The sequence below is a fragment of the Hyperoodon ampullatus genome (genome assembly GCF_949752795.1).
Source record: "Hyperoodon ampullatus genome assembly, chromosome: X".
Taxonomy (NCBI): Eukaryota; Metazoa; Chordata; class Mammalia; order Artiodactyla; family Ziphiidae; genus Hyperoodon; species Hyperoodon ampullatus.
In genome coordinates this window covers 1,614,388-1,633,292 of record NC_136913.1, presented here as the reverse complement: position 1 = coordinate 1,633,292, position 18,905 = coordinate 1,614,388, and the positions used below count along the sequence as shown (strand labels likewise).

Genomic DNA, 18,905 nt, shown 5'->3' with positions numbered 1-18,905 from the left:
GGGTGATGACTACGAACACGGCTTATCACAGGTGAGGTTGCCCCAGGTGCCCTGGTGGAAGTGTTTATCGGATTTCTCCACTGGGAAGATACCCCTTCCCGCTCTTTCCCATACTGTATCATTTGCAGCCTACACTTACGAAGCGGGTAATTTGCTTTCTAAGCAGTAAACACTTCTCCGATTCAGCGTCCTCATTTAAGAAGTGAGCAGATATGGTCCTTTATCATAGGGGTGGGGAAAACATCCACTCTCAACCACAAGGATTTTTAACAACGAACAAACTTCTCTATAATAATATATAATTATAGAATTTCTTCAAATCATCTCTAAGGCTGCACCACACAAGGATCTCAGTTATAAAAAGCAGTGGAACACGTTCCCAAGAGATAAAAGTGCTGAGGCTCAATTTATGAAAGCAAAGTGCTCTTCTGAGCAACTTGACGCCTTAAAGATGCTAAGAAGTATCGAATTCCTTTCCCAGCAATTGGAATGTAGCTTCAGTTGGACTGAACGTCCTACAGATAACAAGTATAAACTCTGGATGAAATTTCTAAACATTAAAACTCTCTGAAGACACTGGGGCATGACCCCAAATGAGCAGAAACCAGAGCAGGGTGGGGGAGTCTTTTGAACAGTGAGGAACTGCACAGTGAAAGTTGTGTATCTCTGCGACGTTTCTCCTGAGAGCCGCCCCCAGTCTGCTAATCTGGGGGAAGCTAAAACCACTGCAGGTTTACTAGTCTGTAAGTCAGAAAACAGAGCTGGCAGGTGCCTGATCACCTGGAAAATGAGGGTGAGATTCCTCAATGGGGCTTCTGCGGCAGGAGGCCTGAAAATCTGTGTGTGAGTGTAGCCCACATTTTTGGCAGATCTGGAGGACGCCTGTGTAGGAAAGTTCCAGGGAACTAGGTAGAATGGTTTAGCCTGAAGCAGAGGTTTCAGCTGCTGCCTAGTGCAGGGAAGGCAGAGTTTAGAGCTTACATCCAGCCTAGTGAACTCTCTGCTGGACTCTGCAGGGGAAGTTGACTGTCTACAGAGTCAGTGACAACACACGGACCACAATGTCCATCACACACACACACACACACACACACACACACACACACACACAGGATAGATGTGAAGAACCAGGAAAACATAATCTAAAATCAACTGGATATTTGTTTTCCTCTTTCTGACTGACTTCACTCTGCATGACCCTCTCTAGGTCCATCTACATCTCTGCAAATGGCACTATTTCGTTCCTTTTTATGGCTGAGTAATAGAAAAACAAATATCGTATAATATCGCTTACATGTGGAATCTAGACAAATGGCACAGATGAACTTATCAGCAAAGCAGAATTACAGACACAGATGTAGAGAACAAATGTATGCATACCAAAGAGGGGTGGGTGGGATAAACTGGGAGACTGGGATTGACATATACACACTATTGATACTATGTATAAAATAGATAACTAATGAGAACCTACTGTATAGTGCAGGGGACTCTCCGTGATCTGTGGTGACCTAAATGGGAAGGAAATCCAAAAAAGATGGGATATATGTATACGTAGAGCTGATTCACTTTGCTGTACAGCAGAAACTAACACAACATTGTAAAGCAACTGTACGCCAATAAAAACTAATTAAAATATAATAAAATCAAGTGGAAAAAAAACCCCATATCAATTCACCCCAGATGACCTGGAAATAGCAGATACAAACTTTAAGTGTTTCCATATCAGATCCCTTGACCCTGACTCACCCAAGTATGTCATATTGTTTCCTCAGGGCTCCTCCCTTGTCCCTGCATACCCTCCTACCCTGATTAGCAACTGTTTGAACCTGCCCTTTGGAACTCAGGGAAGGTCCAGGAGGCTGAAGCCTTTATTCTGCAAATAAGAAATGGGGGGACACAGAAAGGACTTGTCCCCAGGAAGGCCCCTCAGGGTCCTGCTCAGTTTCAGGCAGATAAAAGTTTGAGGTTGGGTGTGGGATGCCTTTTTCTCAAACTCTCACATCTGTTTTCTACTCCTAGATAACTTGGCCCCAATACCGCTGGCCTTGTAGAAAAAGCCCAATGTTATTATTCATGTTCAAAGACCTCCCTGGAGCCCCAGCAAATCCAGACAGAATATACCTGCCATGCCTTCTGTGACTCTCTTAGGATGAATGACCAGAGGCCAGAGGATTATGAAGTCTTGATCAAGAGTCTGTGAAATAAATGCTCCCAGGAAAAGAGGACCAAGGATGCACAATAAATAATAATTATGATGATGATGATGGAGACACAAACTTCTGAAGTCACCAACTTTGACATCTAAATACATAAATTTCCGGGGAAATAGAGTCAGATATTTTCTCATCAGAAAAGAATTTTGCCTCCATATTACAGAAATAAAAAGGCAAATGGAACACAGATAAGACTTTAAAAATGTCCCTGGGACTTCCCTGGTGGCGCAGTGGTTAAGAATCCGCCTGCCAGTGCAGGGGACACGAGTTCGAGCCCTGGTCCGGGAAGATTGCACAAGCCGCGGAGCAACTAAGCCTGTGCGCCACAGCTACTGAGCCCGCGAGCCACAACTACTGAGCCCACACGCCTAGAGCCTGTGCCCCGCAACAAGAGAAGCCACTGCAATGAGAAGCCCGTGCACCACAACGAAGAGTAGGCCCCGCTCTTCGCAGCTAGAGAAAGCCCACGCAGAGCAACCAAGACCCAACACAGCCAAAAATAAATATAAATAAATAAATAAATTTAAAAAATAAAAATGCCCCTGAGAAATAGGGGTGGGGTCATGATTCGGTTAAAAGCGAAAGAATTCAAGGAATGACTTTTAAGACGTTGGATGCAAGAATCTCACACTTTGCTTAGTCTTTAGAATTCCTACAGGAGCGGAGGACCTCCAAGGCGGTTAAACTTTTCGAGATTCTATACACTGAACATGGAAGAATGTAATGCCTTCCCACTGTTTTACTTTTCTGAACCTGTTTTCTTTGTGACGGCATCTAGGAGGGACAGCAGTAAACATCAACAGGATTAAAATACAAACCTGGACTTTGGGGACTTCCCTGGCAGTCCAGTGGTTAGGACTTGGGGCTCTCACTGCCGAGGGCGCGGGTTCAATCCCTGGTCAGGCAACTAAGATCCCACAAGCTGCGCAGTGCGGCAAAAAACAAACAAACAAACGTCACTCCATTCACATAAACCCAGCTGTCGTGGAAAGAGGTTTGTTATGAATAACAAGACACTCATTTCAAAAAAAAAAAAATCTGAACTTGGGAAAAGGCAGGGAGGACGAAACTAACATGGAGCCCATCACTGTCTTTGGAAGGCTTCCTTGAAGTGAAACGATTCTTATATGGGGTTTGGTGGTAGAGAAGGATGCCCGAGTTGGAGAGATATCCACACACGGGTGTCACCCTTAGCCACCCAGCTGCACCTGCCTTCTTTGTTCTGCTCATCACAATAGCAAAAGATAAAATGGGATGGCAGATTTAGAAGCAGATTTCAAAGGCACCCTCTCTTGCGTTTCCCCAGGGACACACATTATTGTGTGAATACCCACATAGGCGTCACAGCTGCTTCCGGAAAGAAGGAACACACAAGGCCAAAAACAAAAACAAAAAGCTCGACCATGTTCATTTTCTGAAGTGTTCTAAGGAGTTTTCTAAGGCATTTCTCACCAACTCGGTCGACAAAGCGTCCAGGTGGGAAATGCCAGGAAACTCAGTGCTGGGAAGAGAACACTTATGATCACCTGGATACCTCACAGCCTTCTCCCAACATGAAGGAGGAAAGGGATATTTCACCAGGACCCTCTCCACTGTAAACAGATAAGGTAGGAGGTCCCCGAGAAAGAGAACTAGGCATGGCTTTCTTGACAGAAGAGAAGCCATTTTTGGCTGAAACCATTTTGGGATCTAGGCCTGGCCGCCATGCTTGCCCTTGAACAGGTCTTGGTAATTGATCATCTTAAGGGAACCAAAGAGCAAACTGTTATCAGACAAGAGAAGGAACAATAGCAAAGATAACAAACCAGTGGTAAAGTCTCCCAGTTCTGTTTCAGTGGTGAAGATTAGTCTGAAGCCTCAACCACCAGATCCACTGGGACCTAAAGGAGGAGGATGATACTGGCCTTTTCTGACCCTGTGACTTCAACTCAACTAAAGTTTAGACTCTGTGGACCTTGGCCCCAGTGCAATGTTGAATTCTCCTCTGCTCAAGCCCCTTCATGAATATGCATGTACCACCCAAGCGTTTCCCCCACCCCATGAATATGCACATACCCTGAGATTAAAGCTTCCCCAATTTTGCTGTTCAGGAAACACTGCTTTGGGAAAGGTCCCCTGTGTTCTCCACATCCCCAAGACCACCCTCACTTCCAGCGCCAATTGTAACTTGTGGGCCCCTGAGACCACCCTCAGGGTCCATAGTTCACCACGTGGACCCAGACAACTCTGTCAGGCTGCTGATGTCATTGCTATGGTTCATTACAGGGAAAGGGCACAGAATAAAATCGGCCGAGGGAAGTGGTGCGTGGTGCAGTGTCTAGGAGAGAGCAGGTGTAAGCCTGCAGGTGCCCGTCCCAGCAGAGTAACGGCAGGGCTCTCCCCTCCCACCAAGGGTGTGTGCTAATTTCCGGCTATGGCCAACCAGTATGGTGGACTGCCTGGAGGACTGACTTTGGTCTCCATCTCCTCCAAGGTCGAGCTGACACTGCATGCCCCAAGGCCTCCATCCTAAATCACTCTGGAGCACAGACTATCATCGAGGCCCAGGCCCCAGGCAAGCAACTATACTCTTATCAGGCAGGATAGCCAAGGGCTCAGAGGTGACCTCCCAGGAGTCCGGGAGACAAGGCCAGACCCGGCTTTGAGCAAAGTTAATTCTTTCCTGCACACCTGGGTCCTAAAGAATATTCTCTATCTGGACTGGAAACTTTGAGGTTGTGGAAAAACACAAAAAGAGGACTCTGATCTCTTTCTGGGCCTCCCCAGAAGCATCCGCTCCCCGCCCCCCCACACACACCAGGTGCTGTTAGACCTTTTACGGGGCTGCACCGCCACAGCAAAGAGATCTTTATCCCCGAAGGCCATCGGTGCTGATGCTGAAAGCTCAGCTTCTATTCTGCACCATTGCCGAACTGCATCTCGGAGGGGTGAAGTAGAAAAGGAGAGGTTTATTGTTTTGCCAGGCAGAGGGGGGAAGGCGGGCTCCTGCCCTCGAAAAACTATGTATCCCAACTTGGGAGGATTTGATGAGTTTATAGCCATGGTTCAAGGGTGGGGTTGCTGATAAGATTAGGGTGTGTGCAGGGTCTCCGGTGTGCAGGGGCTTGATTAGCAACTGTTCGCATCCGCCCTTGGGAACTCAGGGAAAGTCACAGAGGCTGGAGTCTTGCCTCCAAGAAAGGCCTCTGTGCCCCGGAGCCCCAGAGGGCCCCACTCGGTTTCAGTCCTGGGGTTGACATACACTGCTCTGAGAAGACCTCCTGGAGCTTCCCCTCTTGCTACTAAAACGGATGAGATAGTTTCCTTCTTTAAGGCGTTCACAGTTTACGTGTATTTCTTTCATCTATGGCATTATTATTATTATGTTTTGACTTATGAAGGGAAATAATGAGAACCCCAATTGCTTGCAAAACGTCCACGCTCGGTGTCTGGATGATCCTGGCCCTGAGGGCTGAACATTTTGTGCCGTAGAACTGGCAGGGCCGATGCAGAATAAAAATGCAGCCTGTGCCCAACCTTGATTTCAAGATGGCGACATGTGTGCAACCACCACCTCTCTCTGGTTCCAGAATATTCTCATCCCCCCAAAAGGAGACCCCCCCCAACCCCATGAGCAGTCACTCTCCAGCCCCTGGTAACCACGAATCCACTTTCTGTCTCTGTGGACTTGGCCTGTTCTGGACGTTTGCTATCAACGGAATCACACACTGTGTGTCCTTCTGGGTCTGGCTTCTCTCACTGAGCATCGTGTGTTCAAGGTCCATCCACGTGGTAGCCTGTGTCAGAGCTTCACTCCTTTTCATGGCTGAGTCATATTCCACTGTGTGCATGGACCCCAGGCTGTTTCTCCATCCATCTGTGGATGGGCTAAATGATTTTATAAGCACTTGATTCCATCACAGTGAGAATTCCCTCACACCATGTATAATAAGGATGCAAAAGCAAACCTATAAACACCCATGCCACACATACACACACACACACACACACAGTGAAAACAAAACAGGGCACACCTTGGCATCCACACCAGCTTTCTCTCCAAACTTCCGGGTCTTTCTCTTTTTTCTCTTTAACAATTCTCCAGTGGATTCTGACTCAGGAGGTATGTAATGTTTTCTGGGAGTCTGCCTTTTAAGTGAGTGCCCAGGTTTTGGATTTTTTTGATGTGTGTGTGTGTTTGTGTGTGTGTGTGTAATTTCTGGCAGGTCTGGAGCACACCTCCAGGATGCAGCCGTTAAACGCGTCTCCCCAGACTCATGGAAAAACACCCCTATGGATCCGCCCTGTGTACACGCCATCTGTGTAGGGTCGCGCCTGGTCTGCACACTCAGTAAAACACTGGGATCCACCTTCCTCCTTACACCACCACATCCCAGCCTCCCAATCATACTGCGCCGCAATGACGAAAATTAAGGCCAATGTGAGGTGCTTCCTTGGTGTCTGGGGGGAACCAGGGGGCCCTCAAATGGCCTGATGGCACACTGGCCTGTCCACTCAGCATCTCCCTTTCATTTCCCCCAGCCCAGCCCCCTCCTGAGCAGGGGGGCCACGATCGCTGCCGGTTCATCCCTCCGTAGTCAACTGAGCTCCCATCTGCTGGAGGAATTATTCACACGAGCCCATCACACCCTCCCAGGGTCCCCTCAGACCCTTGTGACTAGAAAGCCTGCCTCTGGGGTTCACCCTGACCTCGGGGGCAGCCCCGTGCGGCCCCAGTGGGCTGTTCTCCTCCACAGGCTGTGAGTGTACGTGACGGCCCGTCTCATGTAGGCAGTGCAGGGTAGCATGTGTGAGGCCATTCCCCCAACCCCCCGGGGCAGCATGCACGCACATGCAGGCACGCACACCATGGTTCAATTGCTAAATAACCCATCAACTCTTTTATTTATTTAGGCTGCCCCGCGAGGCATGCAGGATCTTAGTTCCAGGACCAGGGATCCAACTTGGGCCCCCTGCAGTGGAAGTGCGGAGTCTTAACCATTGGACCGCCAGGGAAGTCCCTAACCCATCAACTCCTGCTCCATCGTTCAGGAGGGAGGTGAAGTAGGAAGAAATCAGTCTCATGTGTAAAGGTTGCATCGACCAAGTGTTCAAAGCGCGTGTCACAGCTTCCTATCGTGCTGGATAGAGAGTCATGGGGCATCTCCCCTTCCAGGAGCTCAGGGCACTTGCCTATTTCTCCACCTGCTGCCGGGCACTGAACTCGGGCCTCCCTGATACCCCAAGAAAGCTGGACACCCAGAGCCTGGAGGAGATTTGGGCTCCGTGATGATTGTGATGGATCCATGTCTAGGTTATAGAATCTGAAGGTCTGAAGACATACTAGGGTGACCACAGGGCTCGAGGGGTCTGACTATCCCCTCAAGTGTCAGGATTTGAGGGCTCAGAACTGTGGCTGGGGGGGTCCCTTTCAGGAGAAAATATTTTTCTTCAGCATGTATGTTAGGTTCCGAGGGCTTTCGTAACCAAGTTCCCCAAGCTGGGGAGCTTAAACAACAGAAATGTATCCTCTTACAGTTCTGGAGGCCAGAAGTCTGAGATCAAGGTGTGGGCAGGGCTGGTTCCTCCTGGGGGCTCTGAAGGAGAACCTGTTCTAGCCTCTCTCCCAGCTATGAGGCTCCTGGGACTTCCCTGGTGGCGCAGTGGTTGAGACCCTGTGTTCCCAATGCAGGGGGTGAGGGTTTGATCCCTGGTCAGGGAACAACATCCTACAGGCATGCCACAACTAACAGTTTGCATGCCATAACTAAGGAGCCCGCATGCTGCAACTAAGACCCGGCACAACCAAACAAATCAATAAATAAAAAAAAAAGACCAGGCATCCTAGTGAATTACTATAGCACAGTTTGCACTGGCAGAGTCCACGGTTATTGATTATTTGCAGGGAATACAATTTGCACGATAACAGTGTTAGCACCAGGGATAGGAGAGGAATGAAACAGAAGTGGCCGGTGTGGCCCATGTACCTGGTGTGGCAGAGGAGCTGCCATGGGGGCTGCCTGCTTACAAGGAGACTCAGGTGGGAGGGAGCCACTGAATTATCAGGGGCTGTCGTACGGAGGGTGACCTTTGACCACAAAGAGGCTCCTTACCAACACAAAGTTCTCTGAGGGCCCACGTTGCTGTGGTTTAGTGTGCGGCCAGCATCACTGAAGCCCCCTTCTCTAGGGTCAGGGGCCTCTAGGAACTGACCACCCCATGTGATGCTTCAGGATCTGGCTTCCTCGGGGCCATTCTATGGTCACCTTTGCGGCTTCCATAAGATATATTAAAATTTATATTTTACGACAGTTCTGGTAGAAAACTTATTTTCCATGCTGCATACATTATTTATATTTATTCATTGTTATTATTATAGTCTTCCCCCCTGCCCCCGATTTTAAGAGAAGTTCAAAAGGACCCCAAAGATGATTATGAGCACCTTGTACTGCGCTAAGGGTGCCTGATGGCACATGTTGGCCTCTGGGTCAACCAGATGGCTGCTCTCACCCTGCTTCCTGGTCCTCTACTAGGGGGCCCCATTCTGCCTAACCTTCTTTTCTAGGGGGATGTCCTGCCCCTCACCTGGAGTTGTCCCTGCCTCTTCTGGTCCAGGTGAACCTACCTTCAGTGGTGGAGTCCTAAAATCCTTGAAGGGACGGGAATTTTTCAAGCATGGTGGAGGAGACCAAGGATATCTCCCAAAGGTGTCCAAGCCAGAATCCCCTGGAACTTTATATGGCACAAGGGACCTTACAAATGTAATTAAGGTATGGACCCTAAAATAGGGAGATGATCCCAGATTAACCTGGTCTCTGCTCCGTTCTAATCCCATGAACCCTCAAAAGCAGAGAACTTTGGCTGGAGCGGGAGAGATGTGACAGACAGGAAGGTGAAGAGATGCTGAGGGTGGGATCTAGGGGACACCTGCTCAGACCAGAGAGGATCCTCCCCTCCCCACCACTGACCACCAGCGTAGAGGCGGGGACTTCAGCCCTACAACCACAAGGAACTAGATTCTGCTGTTAACCCAAATGAGCTTGGAAACAGGCTCTTCCAGATCCACTCCCTTGGGAGCCCAGTGGGTAGACATCTCGATTTTGACCTTGTCATACCTTGAGCAGGAGACCCACAGGCAAGACTTCTCACCTACAGGGCAGTGAGATCCTATGTTGGTGTTTGTTTGAGCTGCTACACGCGGGGTGATTTATTACAGGTGCCATAAAAGTCAAGCGCATTTGCAGCATCGACATTCTAATGCGTTCCAGGCTCTCTGAATTGGGGGCCGTGGCCGGAAGCAGCTGGTGACGACCCCAGGCCCTGCATTCACTGCTCCAGAAACCACGTTAAAACACAGACGCTTCGGGGAAACTGGGCAAGAGGACAGGAGGTGTCAGCTGGCATTGCTATGCCTCCACAGATAACATGCCTGGCAACGGGCCTTTCTTTTTGGACAAACACCCAGGGACAGGTCCACGCCCCCACTGTTCCCTGGGTTCCACCTGCTTCTAGGTCCTTCTTATTCTATCACTGTGGCCACACCTGGGGCTCTTGCGGGAAACCCTTGAGGGTGGCAGCTATGGAGGCTTTCCCTGATGCTCTTTTCTGGGCACACCTGGGCATGCCTGGCACACCAGGGTGCACCTGGCCAAGGGGGGCAGCTGATACCATGGTCTTGCCAGGGATCCTGGGAAGGCTTCCTGGCCTCGGTTTTCTCATCTGTAGGACAGAGGGTCACAAAGACCAGAAGGACCCTCCTAACCCAGCCTTGGATTGCACCAAAGAGGTCTGTGTGCTGAGCATCTCCAGGTGGCCTGAGTGGAGGGGGCAGCCTGCACGTTGGGGGTGACCCCCCAAGTCAGACCAGCTGGGTTCACTTCCTATGGTGATGCGGGGAGACCCAGAGTCCAGGTGCGGGGGTCACAGTTCCAGAGGGTTGTGGAGTGTGGGATCCTGGGTCCTAGCAGGGGCAGGAATCCTGGTGGGGCTGGGGTGGAGATCCTTGGTCCTGGGTGTTGGCGGGCACTGATGACAGGGGGGAGGAGGTCTCTGCTGGTGTGTGTATGAGGGGTGCTGTCCAGTAGGTGTCTGAATTGGGGGGATATGGATGTGGTCCAGCGTTCTGGTGGGTATTAAGGCCCCTGTAGGGTCTGGGGTTGCCAGGTTTAGGGTTTCTGTAAGGTTCTGGATAGGGATCTGTGTGGGGTCTTACTGGGGGTCTGGGTTGGGGAAGTGCGGGGTGGGAGAGTCCTAGCTGTGATCTGGGCGGGGTCTGTGGTTCTAGTGGGGGTCTGGTGGAAGTCTGAGCGAGGGGTTCCACGCTCCAGGAGGGATCCACGTGGGAGTCCATGGTCCTGTCTGGGGGGCCTGGTGTTCTGTTGTGGAGGTGGGCAATAGCCTAGAGGGAATCCACGGTCTCAGTGGAGGGTCTGAGGTCCAGGGGGGCTCTTGTGGTCCGAGGGCCGGATTGGGGGTTCCGGGCAGGAGTCCAAGGTCGGTTGGGTCCACATCTGGGTGGGGGTCCTGCAGCCAGGCAGGGGTCCTGGGGATCCGGGTGGGGTCCATGGTCTGAGCAGGGGTCCGGGGTCAGGAGGGGTCCCAGGGCCCAGACAGGGAGGGGCCGCTGGTTCGGGCGGGGGTCCCTGGGGTCGGGGGGTGGTCCCTGGGTTCCTTGGTCTGGGCGGGGGTCCCTGGTATCCTTAGTCCGGGCGGGGGTCCCTGGGGTCGGGGGGTGGTCCCTGGGTTCCTTGGTCTGGGCGGGGGTCCCTGGTATCCTTGGTTTGGGTGGGGGTCCCTGGGGTCGGGGGGGTCCCTGGGGTCCTTGGCCTGGGCGGGGGTCCCTGGTATCCTTAGTCCGGGCGGGGGTCCCTGGGGTCGGGGGGGTCCCTGGTATCCCTGGTCCGGGCGGGGGTCCCTGGGGTCCTCAGTCCGGGTGGGGGTCCCTGGGGTCTGGGGGGTCCCTGGGGTCCTTGGGCTGAGCGGGGGTCCCTGGGGTCCTTGGTCCGGCTTGGGGTCTGGGGCCCCGGCGTCAGGCAGAGTCCCGGGGTCCGGGCGGAGGCCGTCAGCCGGGAGGGGGTTCGCGGTGCGGGCGGGAGTGCCTATTCCGGGCCGGGGTCGGGGGTCTGGGGTCCGGCGCCCCGGGTCAGGCGGCGTCCTGGGGTCCAGGCGGGGTCCGGGCGGGGTTCGGGGCGGGCGCGTGGGCGCGGGGGGCGGGCCGGCGCGGGCGCGTTTCCGCCGTCCGGCGGGGCTCTGAGTCCCGCGGGCGGCGCGGAAGCGGCGGCCGGGCAGCCATGTCGCCTTTGTCTGCGGCGCTGGCGGCCCTGCGGGTGTACGCGGTGGGCGCGGCGGTGGTCCTGGCGCAGCTGCTGCGCCGCCGCCTCCCGGGCTTCGCGGAGCCAGGTCAGCGGTCGGCGGGGGGCGGGGGCGTCGGCGCCGGGGGCGGGCGGGGGGCTCGCGGCGGCGGCGGCGCCCGGCCGGGGTCGCGCCCATCGCTCGGCCGGGACCCCCGGGGTGGGGGAGGAACGGGGGAGGGGCGCGGCGGGGACCCGCGTGCCCTTGACCCCGGCCGCCGGTCAGGGCGCGCCGCGCCGGGCGCTCCCGGAAGCAGGGCCGGGCGGCCGCGCGGGGGGAGGGAGGTGCGCCGTCCCCACGCGCCTCCTCTCCCGCTCCGCGCATCCCGGGCCGGGGTCGGCCCGGGGGTCCGCTCCCCGCGCGCACTGCGGGCCGGGGTCCCCGGGGTCCCGCGCGCCCCGCAGCCCCGCGGCCGGGGCGAAGGAGGGGGCGCTCGAGAGCCCGGCCGCGCGCAGGGTCAGGTAGGACGGGCCTCCCCGGGGTGGGTGGGGGACGCCGGGCGCGCTCGGGGGCGCGGCGAGTCCTGGAGGGAGGGGCTTCCGTTCTGGGGCACCTTGTTCCTCTGGCCCCCGCGACCTCCGCGGCGTCTCCGGTCCCAAACTTTCCGGGGACCCGTTCGCGCTCTGCACGCACGTTCGGGACCTCCGGGGGGCGAGGTGGGGGGCGGCGGTGCGTCTGGGGCTGTGTCTGGTCGCAGCGGCGTGCCCAGGACGTAAAACGGGGAAACGTGTGGGAATCTCTGTCTGCCCTAATTTGCAGGAGATCACACTCACCCTAGGCTACGCGAGCATACATGACATTGTATTTTTAGGTGACAGATGACTCCTTTCTAAAACAACGTATTCGGTGGGAAGAGTGGTGCTGTGTCACCTTGTGCCCGGTCTCTCTACTGTGTGGCCTAAGGGGATAGATAGAGTCTCAGGTTCACCCGTGTTTCCACCCTACTGACCTGGCACCCCCAGCAGCGTCTGGGCAACACCCCTGAGACGCGGGGGTGAAAAAAAAGGCAAAGAACATGTGACTTTGGTTGTGAAAATACTTGAGAATCGCTCCACTCCCCGACGGCAGGGGCGCTGCCGGGGCCACACTTTGCAAACCTGCAGCTCCCCAGCAGGAGTAGATATTTTTATATGAGCTCCACCCTCCCAGGCCTCCATCCAGGGAAATACATCTTCCAGGTTTATGTGAGGTGAGCATTTGGTTTTCTGATAAGCTGGATTTCGGTATTTTTTTATTAAAAAAACACATTGAGAGCGATCAGAAATGAACAGAGGGTAAGACCCCAGCCAGTACCTGGGGCTCGGGGGTGGGGTCCGCATAGTCACCTTTGAGATCAGGTCTGGCTTGTAAACAGCGAAGAGGTATTGAAAGCTGTCCCAAGTTGTCCCAAATGGCCCCAGGTTGTGGAGCGCACCGAGTAGTTTTGCTCGAGTAGTTTTGCTCCCAGACGGGTCTGCCTGTCTCGCCTGGGAGCCCGTTTAGCTGCTCGCAGAAAAGACAAGTTAAGGATGGAATTTAGACTTGTCGCTGTTATCGCAGCAGCACCCCAAAGTGCGTGCCTCGGAAACGTGTTGGAGATGCATCCAACCTGAGGGCTTGCCTTGTGGTTTCCACCTGTTGATTGATTGAGGAAAAAAAGAAAGTTGTGGAAAGGCAAACCAGCCATGAAGCCATGTGTCAGCCGAGGGCATCCTTATTCCGGCTTTTGCAGGGGGTTGTTTCATCGAAAGATGGGCTTGCTGTGTGCAAGCCACGTGGCCTGTGGGGTTAGAAATCATTTTAGGTCTGGGCGGAGGAGTGAACGAACATCCATCCCTTGTGCCTGGTGGTGGCCGGTGTCCCAAGTGGCACTGTTCCTCTGCTTTTGGACCCATTTTTTATTTGCCCCTAACTGGACTTAACCTTTGCGGGGGAGGAGACATTGAACTTTGCCCCGGTATGGAGCTGAATAAACAGTAACCAGAGGCCCAGTCCACATGGAGAGTAGCTGGGGTTTGTTGTTCTGAAACATCGCGTTTTCTTTTTTTAAAAAAATAATTTATGTAGTCTATATAAATAAAAATGTGCACAGTATAAGATAGTTGATACGGAAATATTCTCTTATTTTTATGTTCTAAACGGGTAACGACAAACCACAGCGGTGATTATTGAAGTGCATTTGCTATTGTGAAAGTTCTTTGATAACCCACCCTGAGCGGTCAGATCATGCATCAGATTTCAAACTACCTTGGTTACGATCGTTTGCTAATATTTGCATGTCAGATATTCAATATCTAGAGAATCTATCTATAGATCGTCTCAGCGTTTTGATGAGTTGCTTGTGCATACTGCACATATTTAATGCAGGTGTATAACTTTTATTGGGACTCAGATAACATGGAGCTGCCTCACATTTATTACTGTTGCTTTGGAATTGTGGGTGGTCCTGCACATTTTACCAGGTGGGGGACAGGCGTGTGGTGTGAGTTCACGTGGATTCTATGAAAAGGTGAAGGAAGATGCTGAAAAAGTAACCCACTCCTGAATGTAACCTTAAAATGCGCCATCTGTAAACAAGATCATTACAGACTCATGATTGTTGCAGGTTGTGCCTGGATAGAGACGTGTGTAAGCAAATTAAAAATTCCTGTAAGAGACTCTGATTTCCAGATTCTCTGTGGCGATTGTCTATTACAAATTAAATGTCTCTGATGCATCAGTGAGTTTTGAAAGGGAGAGAAAATCATCCAGATGCGTTTTACAGGGCAGTTCTGATACCACACAGACATTTCCCTTAAGAATTCTGTTGGAAATAGGAAGTAGGTCTGGAAATGGACTTCTACTGATGGGCTGACACCCCAAAAGATGTCAGCTGGCCCATTTATGAAGCTATTTTAGGGTGGATCCTGGTGTTCAAACTGTAGGGTTTTTAAAAACCGATAAAGAGGAAGCTATTTCTCGTTGGTGTTGTGTACAGAGGAACAGTTGGGGGTTGTGGATCCAGGGAGGTGAAGCCACAGTTTTCATGATCTTAGGCATTTTTTACTCTTTTTTTTTTTTTTTTTTTTTTTTTTTTTTTTTTTTGCGGTATGTGGGCCTCTCACTGTTGTGGCCTCTCCCGTTACGGAGCACAGGCTCCGGACACGCAAGCTCAGCGGCCATGGCTCACGGGCCCAGCCGCTCCGCGGCATGTGGGATCTTCCCAGACCGGGGCATGAACCCGTGTCCCCTGCATCGGCAGGCGGACTCTCAACCACTGCGCCACCAGGGAAGCCCGCATTTTTTACTCTTAAAAAAAAAAAAAAGTACTCCCCCCACCAAAGAACTTTTTTTAAAATAAATTTTTAAATTTTTACTTTTCGGCTGTCCCACGCAGCATGTGGGATCCTAATTTCCTGACAAGGGATCGAACCCATGCCCCCTGCCTTGGAAGCGTGGAGTCTTAACCACTGGACCTCCAGGGAAGTCCCCAAGAGCTTTTGTTTATGTGGCTTTTACTTATCCATGTGGATCCTATTCACTTACATGTTAATTAAATTTAAATTTATTTGAAATGAAAAAAAAAATAACAGAAATTTACAACATATATTTCAAGTAACATAACAAGTCACTTACATGTTATTCCCAGTAACATTTTTTCCCAGTGAAGAATAACTATGTTCTCCAACACAAACAAACAGAAATCAGGGAGAGTGGCCCTGTTTTTGGTTCTTGCCAGTTTCCTGAAGTACCCACTAGGCAGAATGCAGCTGGTGCTCCACTTGGTGGCTTCATCCTGTGTCTTGCGACATGTTCCTTGTGTTGGTGAAGCCGATCGGGAAGATCTGGCTGGTGTCTCTGATGTGAGAAAAGGCAGGACCTCGCCACATCCCTGGCAGTGTCTTGGCGACGGTCCCCCCCAGAGATGCTCAGGCCGCCCTGTAAGAAGGACGCTGTGGAGAGGCTGCTTTGACAAAACCTTGATTCCTGACTGACGGGAGATGTAGACCTTTCCCTCCAGACAGTGGAGGGTGGCTTTGTGCAGCCGCCTTCAACGTATGTACTCAGAACCCTCCTACTGTGTGTCACCTCCTTGGAGGTTCTGACATCATTGGCCCGAAGGAAGTGATGCCGCAGGGGGAGGCCCCACGGGCGGTGCCTCCTTAGGTTGTCACCGTGTCAGGGATGCTTCCTGCTTTGTGGGCAAAAGTTTGCGCCAGGATGGCGCTGGACTCCTTCAGCCAAATCACAGCAATAATTCATCGTCATCATCAAGGTGTAGTCGGATCTGATAAAACTGAATCGCGTGGCCCGTGCGGGATGTGGCAGCTCATATTCCAGAGCCCAGGTGTGGTGCCCGCTGTGCAGTTCCCGTCGCTTTTTGGGACCACCTTTCCCACGCTCAGGTGCCCCATCCTGGCTTGGCTGTAGGATGTGCGGTTTGGGGGTTTCCTCTTTGTGAAAGTCCTGGCTGTGTCGGACCCCCTCCCCCTGTCCTGGAGACTCTGCTGCCCCAGCCCTGGCTACGACGTGCCCCTCAAACCAGCCCCCCCAAGCGTGACCTCTCCCGGAAAGCCTCAGGTGGGCCCTTTTGACCGCAGGGCGCCCAGCACCAGGGGTGATGTTACCACTCATAGCTTTTATAGTTTTGTTCTCATCAGCAGAGCGTCTGGGGGCGGCTGTAACAAAGTACTTAAAATCATGGAAGTTCATCCTGTCTCTTTCTAGAGACCAGAAACCCGAAGTCAAGGTGTCCCAGGGCCGCGCTCCCTCCAGAGGCTCCAGGGGAGGGTCCTTCCCGCCTCTTCCAGCTTCTGGGGGCTCCGGGCGTCCCTGGGCTTGTGGCCGCCTCCCTCCCGTCTCTGCCTCTGTCTTCACGGGGCTTGTCCTCTGTGTCTGTGTCTCTCCTCCTCTGTGTCTTAGAAGGGCCCGGTCATTGGATGTAGGGCCGCCCTCATCCAGGGGAACCTCATCTCAGACCCTTCACTGCATCTCACGTGCAAAGACCCTGTTTCCCACTCTCAGGTTTTGGGGGGACATGAATTTGGGGAGGGGGCTGCTATTCAAACCACTGTCGTTGTTACTGGGTTTTGGCTTTGAACATACGCCCCACATTCAGAAAACACCTGGTTGGTGCACTTTGTGACTTAACCCCCTGAGTGCTGTACAGGGGGTTGCAAGCTCGCAGACTTAACCCATTTCAGGGGGAAGTCTGTTCCATGGACATCATTTGAGGAAATCAAATAAGTAATAAAACTAACATTCATGCTCTTAAAGCATATCTTTTTCTCTCTGTATCTAGGCATATATATGTATGTATATTTGTTTATGATTATTTACTTAAAAAGTTCTCTTTTATTGAAGCATACTTGATTTACAATATTGTGTTAGCTTCAGGTGTACAGTACAGTGATTCAGTTATACATGTATATTCAGATTCTTTTCCATTATAGGTCATTACAAGATATTGAATGTAGTTCCCTGTGCTATATGGTAGGTCCTTGTTGCTTATCTGTTTTATATATAGTAGTGTGTATCTGTTCATCCCAAACTCCTAATTTATCCCTCCGCACCTTTCCACTTTGGTGACCACTAGTTTGTTTTCTATGTCTGTGAGTAACAGCCAGCTTTTAAGAAAACTCAGCTGCCCTTTTGGGTGTCCTGGCCCTGATTGGCAGCTCCGGGAAGCCGAATGTGTGGGCACCACCAACAGTGGGAACCCGGGGATCTGGACCTAAGGTCGACTTCCCCACTGACAGCCGGGCAGTGCTGTACCACAGCTCATAGGTATCTCTGTGCCCAGGTGTGAGTGCCCACGGTGGGCATTTTGAGAAGTTCCAGGGATTGAGAAGTCCAGTATTGCCCCAATCTGGTTCCTGATCCCAGATGCACCTAGGAGAAAAATAGAGGGACGTCCCTGGTGGTCCAGTGGGTTAGACTCTGCGCTCCCAGTGCAGGGGGCTTGGGTTCGATCCCTGGTCGGGGAACTAGATGCCGCATGCCTGAACTAAGACCTGACGCAGCCAAGATAGACAGATAGATAGATTTAAAAAAAAAAAAAAACAACTAGAGCGTGTGCAGTTCAGAAAGTAATATTTTAAACTTTCTTTAATTGATATGTAGTTGATGTACAATATTATATAAGTTTCAGGTGTACAACATAGTGATTCACAGTTCTTAAAGGTTATACTCCATTTATAGTCATGATAAACTATTGGCTATATTTCCTGTGTTGTACTATATATTCTTGTATCTTATTTATTTTATACTGAGGATTATAGTTCATTCTTCTCAACCCCCTTCCCCTATATTGCCTCTCTCCCTTCCTTCTCCCCACTGGTAACCAGTAATTTGTTCCGTATATCTGTGAGTTTGCTTCTTTTCTGTTATATTCACTAAAGAAAAAAAAATTTTTTTTGGATTCCACATATAACTGATACCATACAGTATTTGTCTTTCTCTGTCTGACTTATTTCACTAAACATAATAATCTCCGAGCCTATCCATGTTGCTTCAAATGGCGCAATTTCGTTCCTTTTTTATGGCTGAGTCATATTCCACTGTATATATGTACCACATCTTCTTTATCCATTCCTCTGTCCATGGACAGTGGACGTTTAGGTTGCTTCCGTGTCTTGGCTGTTGTGAATCATGGTGCGGTGAACATGGGGGTGCATGGATCTTTTTTCTAATGAGTGTTTTTGTTTCTTTCGGATAAATATCTAGGAGTGGGATTGCTGAATCATACGGCATCTCTATTTTTAGTTTTTTAAGGAACCTCCATCCTGTTCTCCACAGTGGCTGCATCAGTTTACATCCCCACCAACGGTGTAGGAGGGTTCCCTTTTCTCCACACCCTCAACAGCATGTGTTATTTGTGTTCTTTTTGATGAAACCCATTCCGCCGGGGGGTGAGGTGATATCTCATTGTGGTCAAAAAGGCATCATTTCAAAACATAAAATTAGAAAAAGCTCGTATTTAATGCCACTCTGCCAACTTAATATCCGCTTGAGACCCTCTGTTTTCGTCTTCTGATCGGAGCCACATCTGATGGTGGCGTGTGGCACGCGTGCTTGCTGACCAGGTTTTCGGCTGGGGTGGGGGTCATCTTGGGCTGGTGGGGCGCTTGGGAATGTGGCCTCCATCTGGAGAACGAGCCCCCCTGCTTGGCATCGGGGCTTCTGGATTTCCTAGAACAGGACAGAGTAAAGCAGCTCAGGTGAGGAAAGAGCTGTACATCAGCAGCCCAAAGACGATCCCCAAACTAACAATAAAAAACGCGTGTCTTCGGACGCACCTGGATGGAAGAGTTGCTGGCTTGTCAGACTGGCCCCTCTGCTTTGCCAAAGCCACGAGCCGGAGCGGCGGCCCCCGGGGTCCCTCTGCGTGCGCCCTTGGTT

At 51.6% G+C, this 18,905-nt stretch overlaps 1 protein-coding gene across 2 annotated transcripts in view; it reads left to right on the top strand.

Moving 5' to 3' along the window:
• Positions 1–11,474: 11,474 nt before the first annotated feature.
• Positions 11,475–18,905, top strand: part of DHRSX (dehydrogenase/reductase X-linked) — a 182,722-nt gene continuing 175,291 nt past the window's right edge. For both annotated transcript variants that reach the window (XM_079727820.1, XM_079727821.1), the window contains exon 1: positions 11,475–11,594. In XM_079727820.1, the coding sequence (XP_079583946.1) occupies positions 11,486–11,594 (109 nt within the window). In that variant the 5' untranslated portion in view covers positions 11,475–11,485. The remainder of the gene's footprint in view (positions 11,595–18,905) is intronic.